This window comes from Natrix helvetica, assembly GCF_964273705.1.
Source record: "Natrix helvetica genome assembly, chromosome: 13".
Classification (NCBI taxonomy): Eukaryota; Metazoa; Chordata; class Lepidosauria; order Squamata; family Natricidae; genus Natrix; species Natrix helvetica.
In genome coordinates, this window is record NC_138557.1 from 18580175 (window position 1) to 18588674 (window position 8500).

Below are 8500 nucleotides of genomic sequence, written 5' to 3' on the forward strand. Positions count from 1 at the left end.
AACATTTACTATCTCTCATTTACTACAATATGCTACACCATTTACATTTGAAAATCTTCAATTTCCATCATGCTATGGCAGCCAACCTTAGCTGAGATTTTTTTAAAAGGTGCCTCTGTTAGGCCTGGGTGTCCTTGAATAGAAAGCCACCATGAAACCTAAGGGCTTTCAGTCAACTGAAAGTTGAAAAAATGTTGCCTAGTAGGACAATGCAAAATAGCAACAAAGCAACCAGAATGTGTTCACCCAGCCACCTGATCATCTTTTTTTAAAACAACAACTAAATACTAAAACTTGAAGATTCATCATTTTGTGTAGAGCAGGTGTTCTGTTTAGAGTTCAGGGACAATCTCTGGCATTTCCAGCCAGTGCCAAACAAAGACTTGGGCAAAACACTTAAACATTATTCAATCACTACTGTGTGTCAGTGTTGTCTTAAAGCAGTTTAGGGCCAGGCCTCTTAGTCAGAGAGAGACAAAAGCCAAGAAGTGAGTAAGAACACCAAAGAAGGAAGGAAAGAGCCTACTGGAGCTTCTGGTGTGCAAATATATAGCTATATATAGCCACATTGACAAGGCAACTGTGTAATTTACATTCACATACACGCAGGAAAAGGAGGCTTAATTCCAAGGCCAGCCAAAATAGGTAACAAATCATCTCTTTTCAGAAAACTGCCCCAAATTAAAAACTGGTCCTACCCAAATGAAGTATTTCCATTGCTGAAGATTTGTTGAATTGCTTTAATTTGATCTGGAGTCAGGTGCTGGCACTGACTTAATTGTTTTAGCAATTTTTCACCAGTTGCTGCAATAGAATCTCCAGACATGTCACAGACCAAATGGTTTGAAATTCTGGCCTCTTCTTTGCTGATCACCGGGCCAGAGGTATTCTAAAAAATTTTTATCAAAAATTAAGTAGAAAATAAAACATGGACAATAATTCAATAAAACAATTTCAATTTAATTATTTAATTATTTTATTCAGTTAATTCAATTTCCTATAAGAATAAGGTATTAATTTGAGATGGTGAAAAACAAATTAATTTTAATAGTAATAGCAATAGATCTGAGCAATTGTTTGAAGTAAGAACAAGTTTTACAGTAATCATAAACACACAACTGTTTAAAAAGATTCTTCCACTTTCTGTCTTATCAATTAAATTGTTTGCTTGAAGTAGGACTCTGTCTGGCTGATCCTTTGCAAATGGCTGAGACATATTTGAGCCCTGTTATCTGTAAGGAGTTTGATCCGGTTGATCCTGAGGACGTCAACAGAATCTTTGTGACTGTTAGCTCAGCCACCTATGTTATGGACCTGATCCAGAATACAGCAGGGGATTCATAGATTTGCCCATCTTATATCTCTATTGTGTGAGCTGCACTGTCTCCTAGTTTTCTTCTGGGTTCAATTCAAGGCACTGAGTAACACCTTTACAGTCCTGAATGGCAGAGGTCATGGTTATTTGTGGGGCCGCCCCCTTCCACTTGTTTAGTAGATCAGAAAGGGTAGGCGCATCCCAGATCCCTTCCCTGAAATCCTGCCAATTAGTGGAACCTTGGAAGTGTGCCTTTTCTGTGGATGACCCTACCTTTTGCCATACCCTCTGCCCAGCAATTGGGCAGGTCCCCACTCCCCACCCTTTCAGGAGACCATCAAGACCCGTCCCAAAGTTGCTTTATCAAAAGGCAACTGGACTTTCTCATTTTTTCCCTTGAAAATGTTTTGCTTCTCATCCAAGAGGTTTCTTCTGAAGAAGCTTCTTAGATGTGAAGTGAAACATTTGCAAGGAAAAAACAAGAACGTCCAGTTGCCTTTTGGTAAAGCACCTTTGGGACAACCATGACCTGGATGATTGGGAATCTCCATAGACATCAAGATCTGCTTTGGGATGGGAAAAAATGGAATGAGGATAATGGAGCTTCCTATGAGGCATCCTAAGGGAATGATTAAGGGTAATTTTTGCCTGATTCTTTCTCTGTATAGTCATTGGTATTATTGTTGTTCTGAGCTGCTCAGAGCTGTTTAAGATGGGTGGCCATATACATAACTTAAATATGTAAATAAATACAATCAAATACCTCTCATTGTTTGGTTCTCTGACTCCAAAGATCAAGAGTCTAGATCCTAAACAGGTTGCAGAAGAATATAGGTGTCTGTAGGCAATATAAGTACCATACAGAAATGCAATACTTACCAGGAATTTCAGTGCACCATTGGGAGTGAGCATCATTGCACAACCTAAAATATAAGACATGCGTTTTATCTTAAAAGACATTTTATTGAAAAATTATAGTAAGATTGCCTTTCTCAAGCCAACTGTGGAATATTGTTTGCTAGACCATTTTTAAGAATAATAAACAAAAACTATTGCTTAAATATTTACTTCTCGTGTTTTCTGATAACATTGTGTTCAGTGGTTTACTTGGAACACACAAACCATGAATAAAAGCTTCCTTTCCTCTAAAGTAGGTTTCCCAAATGACAAGGATGATCTCCTTTGGGGAGCTGCAGGCAAAATCTGGAGAGGTGTGAAGAATCTTTTAGCTGTACAGTTTTACAATAAATCCACTTTCCCTAAAAGTTCCATTGCATTTTCATTGTTCATTTGTGTTCATTTTGTGTTTTTAGACAAGGTAAGGGAGGTATGATGGCAAAAAGGGTTAGAAACCCCTATTCTAAATTCTAAAATGCATAATCAACATTAGCATGCACATTTCTCAGAGAAGAAGCTGCTAAATAGAATCTGGATTAGAATTTCACACGGAAGTTTTTAATGTCAATTTTATAACAGTCATGCATAATTGTACTCACCAGTCATAAAAAGGTAGCAAAGCATCTTGGGTGATTCTGGCATTATTCTAAATAGATACTTCTTCATAGGTAAATATATGCATTCACTCCAGAAAAGCAAACAAAGAAATAAATTTATCATCAGTAATAATTATCTTTTAGTTTCCCTGCTTGGTTTAAATATGGCAAGATGCCACTGATGCTCTTTGGATCATTAAACTGCACCTTAGATAAGGCTCAATAAAATTCACAGTGGGCTCGACTTAGTAAGTTTATGACTACATAGGGATTCTACACTGATCCCTCTTTTGACCTCACCCAGATTCTGTCATGGCTTGTCCTATAATCAATGAACTTTATGTTGTCTATACAGACCTGTGTGTTTTGACAATGTATACGTGTTTGGATGACGCCTGTAAGGAAAATTTAACAAATTAACTATCAGTCTGTCCCTGAAGATAGGAGAAGGTCTAAATGATTCATCAGGAAAATATTTTTCTTGGCTTGTTCTTAAAACTCTTATTCAGATGAATGTTTGAATATGCTGCTATGTTTTGTCCCAATTTATCTTTCCATCTATAGGCTGAAAAATTAAAAATATTTATTTTGCAGATAAGAAATTTTAAAGGTCACAATGTACAGGTGGACAAATAATCTCAAATGTCAGCGCTTTGGTGCCAATTTTTGGACTCACGTAAAGCTAGAAAAAAAACACACTGGGAACTGATAGCAACCCCTGTCTTCTGGATGGCATCCAACTGCCTGGTATTTTGAAGGGACCTGAAGACCTTTGTGGAGGCCCTTGGATTGGGTGGGTTTCTTCTTCTTTTCATTTCTATCCAGTTCTTGTCACCTTTGCCATTTTTGATTTGTTATCTACATTTGCTGCATTTACTTTATTTATGAGCCATCCAGAGTTGTTAGGAGCCAAGCAGCATACAAATTTAATAAATGTGCATTTCCTTTAATTACATCTGTTTTACGTTGCACATCTTTTCTACAAATCCATAGCTGTAATGAGTATTTCTGCAAAAAACCTGACATTCAGGACAAATTTTGAGACATCAAATCACATTCAAACAATTATCTATTCAAATTTTAGCATATCTGTCTCTGGGCCAGAATATCTCACTCATATCTCCAGTGTCAAATGGAGGAAATGTTACACAGATATCCTGAAGGACCCTGTATTTATGTGCAACACTAGCACTTACCACAATCTGACTACATAAATTCTTGGAATTAAAAACATGCTGAAGCAGGTTGGTACATTGCTCTTGATACGAATTTCTTGTTGCATCCTCCCAGATTTTGGAAAACTTTTCCAGCAAGAAGCTACCAATTTTTCAAAACTTCATTTGTTGGATGAAAGAAAAATCAATCTGCCCATAATCTAGAGAATCTTTGTTTGATTTACTTCTAGCACTTTGAATAATATGAGGAACGCAGCCCAACCCAGCTGCTTAAGAGGAATGGAACTTTGCTACTTTGCCAATTGACTTTGCCAATAAACCTGCATGTACTGTATTTCCTTGTAACTGATGTGGGAAAGATTAAACTATCATTCACTCTATTAAAAGTTCTTCAATCCATATGGAATTGTACATTTTATGCATTAATTCAAATCCAGACAATTTGTTTTTTCTGTTCTCCTTTTGTACTTCTGAAAACTTCAAATAAATATGTACTCATTATTCATTAATAAACAACAGGAAATTAGTTAGAACTATCGTGCAACTGATAAATTGACCAAAAATAAAATTACAGATAACCACAACTTGCAAAGCCATTGTAGTTTAAGAAATTGTATGTGTCTTTTGCTTCTCTTAAAGAAATTATGACTCTATATGCAAATCCATCCAAATTTTAATTAATATTGGGAGTGCCTGTTTGTTATTTAAACCCTCTAATTCCCAGATTAAAATAAAAGAGAAGAGCTCTCAATAGGCTGAAATTGAGCTGACAGCTGAGGCTTACTTAGTCCCAAACAATGAAGCGAAAAGTTCTCTTAAGCAAAAGGCACCCATTCCATTCCCAGAACACAGTGAAAAAAAGCAAAAAACCAAATCTTTCAAGCATAGGACATACCTCTGCTGCCTCTTCACAGGTTTGGTTGACAGAAATAAAATACGGGCATTCTGCTTTGCACAAATGCAATCAGGATGTAATCTCTGCCTCTAATTTCACTTGAAAAGGCAGCCACGCCCAATGCTTATGAAATGTGAAACAATTTGACAATTGGATGGGATGTTTTAAGCCTGTGTCCTGAGTCACCCTGTAGCCAAGGAAACCAAGGGAAAGGCAGAGGAGAGAACAATTGGCAAAGGCCAGGCTGTGCCTGTAGCAAAGTATCTCTAGCTATTGTGGTTTGCAAGCTACTGTGAGTTATTTAACAAACTATGACAAAAGCAAAGCTTGGCTTAGCACACTATACCAACTCAGCCATAATAAACTTTCTTTAAGAAGTCATCCTGGGGATGTAGTTCAATTTCTCCCAGATGCTTTTTCAGAATAAGGTGATTGTGCCATGAAGAATACGAGCTGCCATGTTCTAAGAAGAGATTTGGGGAGTGTTAAGTTAACTTGAGAACACTCGGCAAAAACTACAAAAAAAAAAAAAGGCTTCATTTCATAATTCTGTTCAAGATTGAATCGCTTTGCTTCTTTCAAACCGTAATGCTTTTCAACTTGCCAATGAACTGAGGGGAGGGGGGGGAGGGGAAAATAGAATGCTGAGAATGTATGTGGAGATTGTGAGAGCTTGGAAACCATGAAGGTCACCATTGCAGGTGTTTGAGAACGAGATGGACTGTTCCCATAACAAAAGGATGTCTCATAATTGGACAATGTGACTACCCAGGGGTGGAGAGGAAGCTATTGTTTAACTTAGGCAAGCATTTGCGTGGGAAAGCCAAAGCTGGTTTTGTTTCTTCGGTGCCAATATGGTGTATCTAATAACGCTTTACTTTTAGGAATTCAAGGCTCCTGAGAGTGTTTCCTTATTTTGGGTTCATTAGTCAGACAGTTGTTGTTGTGTCTGCTGCCCCACAGACGTGGCACGTACAAGACGCTCCTGATTGGCTGGACCGCATCAGCCAAAGTGGGAGAGTGCAGCTCACTGATTGGTTGCCGTCTGACAGCCACTCCTTTATAAAGAGCTGTCAGAGAGGGTCTGTTCTCTTGTTGCCATTTGCCTTTACTGATAGATTTTGAGTTACTGGTTATCTGTTATCCCAATAAAGGGATTGTTATTAGCAATACTGTCTCACCTCAGTCCTTGCTCAACGAGTTACCCTCCAGAACACTGGCGATGAGGATGGGATCAAGGCTGAGGTAAAAGAACAGTGAAGTCACTAATAAGAGTTGAGTTACGTTAGAGAGGAACGCAGCCTCCAGTCACTGAACCATAACTCATTGTGAGGCAAAAATGTTCTGGTGATTGTTGTCCTTTTAAGGATGGTGGCACTAGCAATTTTTTCGGCTTTCATTCCGGCAACGGAGACATGGGACATTTTCGTTGTTTTTTAGAAGCCAATGATCTGACTGAGCTGTCCAGTGGTTGTAAGAAGGCCTGGTTCTTGAGCTCTTGTGGCCAGGAAATATTTGGAACAGCTAGGGCTTTAGTCACCCTCAGTCCGACCACTCTGTTCCGTGGGAGATTCTGATATCAAAATTGAAGAACCACTACTCTCCGACCCTACGTGTTTAGGCAGAGAGTGCAAAAAGAAGGTGAAACTGTCAATGACTATATGACTGCTTTAAGAGCAGCTGCTCTATATTGCGAGTTTGGCAATTTAGAGGATTCTCTACTGGAACAATTAGTATGTGGCATTAATGATTTTCGGCTTCAGCACAGATTGCTCTGCCTGCACTGGGCTAAACCTGCAAACAGCTTTAGACGAGGCTAGGGCATCAGAGATGGCTGAAAAATCTCAAGCCAAGATCCAGACGTCCCTGCTTTCTTCCGATAGTGCTATCCGACCAGTTGCCATGCACCATGACGACAAGGGGGACAGTGACGATTCAACCGAGGCTGACACTGAGGTGAGCCGTGTAAAAGCGGCTGCAGACAGGAATAGAAAGAAGGTTGACAGAAAATCATCCCAGCCTCTATGTGACGGTTGCAGGGGCAGTCATGTTAGAGCTTACTGTAATTTCAGATCAGCTATCTGCCACTGCTGCGGTAAAAGAGGGCACCTGGCCAAGGTGTGCAGGTTGCATTCTCCAATAAGGGATCAATACGCTGAGAGACTCAGAGGCAAAAGAGTGCCTGCTTGACCCATCAAACCGCATGAAGATAGTTTCACAATCTCCAAAGAAAACCCTCAGTCTGAAGTTTCCATCAGCCAAGCAAGAAGGAGTGCTGACAAGATTTACCTCAAGGTGCTCCTGAAGTGAGTACCCTGTAAAATGCAGATAGACACTGGCTCTGCACATTCCATCATCTCCTGGAACACTCTTAAGGGTCTAATTCCAACCGTTTCAAAGAAACGACTATATTCCTGCTACGTCAAACCGCGAGACTACCAAGGCAATCCCGTTCCCATTGTGGGAACTGGGAATTTCAAGGTGGCCACCCCCCAGTTCCAAGGCAGTCTGCCTCTCATCATCAGATCCGGAGCGGATGGGCTCCCCCCAGTGGTCCGGACGAGCCGTCAACAGTGAGTCTTGTGAGTCCACTCTGGGAGGAGTTTGATTCTGTTGCCCCTGAGGATTTAGACGGGTTGCGTGGACGGCTGCGACCCACCACGTGTTCAATGGACCCGTGTCCCTCCTGGTTGGTACTGGCATCCTGGGAGGTGACGCGAGGCTGGCTTCTGGGCCTGGTGAACGCCTCATTGAGTGAGGGTTCCTTACCTTGAAAGAGGCGGTGGTGAGGCCCCTACTCAAGAGGCCTTCACTTGACCCAACGGAGCTAGCTAATTACCGTCCAGTCTCCAACCTCCCCTTTTTAGCGAAGGTTGTTGAGAATGTGGTGGCGCAGCAATTTCCACGTCGCCTCGATGAATCCGTATATCTAGACCCACGCCAGTCCGGCTTCCGACCCGGGCACAGCACAGAGACAGCCTTGGTCGCGTTGGTTGATGATCTCTGGAGGGCCAGAGATAGAGGTTCTTCCTCTATCCTGGTCCTATTAGACCTCTCAGCGGCTTTTGATACCATTGACCATGGTATCCTATTGCGCCGGCTGGAGGGGATGGGAGTCAGAGGCACCGTTTTACGGTGGTTCGGCTCCTACCTCTCCGGCCGGATGCAATGTGTGTTGACGGGGGGGCAGAGGTCGACCCCGAGGCCACTCTCTTGTGGGGTGCCGCAGGGGTCGGTCCTCTCGCCCCTTTTGTTCAACGCATATGTGAAGCCGCTGGGTGAGATCATCCGTGGTTTTGGGGTTGAGTATCATCTGTACGCTGACGATACTCAGTTGTACATCTCAACCCCAAGCCACCCCAACGAGGCTGTCGAAGTGATGTCCCAATGTTTGGAAGCCGTCGGGGTCTGGATGGGGGACAACAGACTCAAACTCAACCCCTCCAAGACCGAGTGGCTGTGGCTACCGGCACCTCGGTTCAGCCAGCTGATTCCATCACTGGCCATAGGGGGCGAACAATTGCCCCCTGTGGAACGGGCGCACAATTTGGGCGTCCTCCTAGATGCCCGGCTGTCAATGGATGATCATGTGGCAGCCGTGGCAAGGGGGGCATTCCACCAG

At 41.9% G+C, this 8500-nt stretch overlaps 1 protein-coding gene across 3 annotated transcripts in view; it reads right to left on the reverse strand.

The window, feature by feature from the left end:
- The window catches only part of LOC309398880 (mesothelin-like), a 69337-nt gene extending 64347 nt beyond the window's left edge, over nucleotides 1-4990 (reverse strand). For all 3 annotated transcript variants that reach the window (XM_081966154.1, XM_081966153.1, XM_081966155.1), the window contains exons 1-4: nucleotides 4879-4990; nucleotides 2812-2897; nucleotides 2195-2238; nucleotides 699-889 (exon numbers count right to left, since the gene is read on the reverse strand). In XM_081966154.1, the coding sequence (XP_081822280.1) occupies nucleotides 699-889; nucleotides 2195-2238; nucleotides 2812-2878 (302 nt within the window). In that variant the 5' untranslated portion in view covers nucleotides 2879-2897; nucleotides 4879-4990. The remainder of the gene's footprint in view (nucleotides 1-698; nucleotides 890-2194; nucleotides 2239-2811; nucleotides 2898-4878) is intronic.
- Between the last annotated feature and the right edge of the window lie 3510 nt (nucleotides 4991-8500).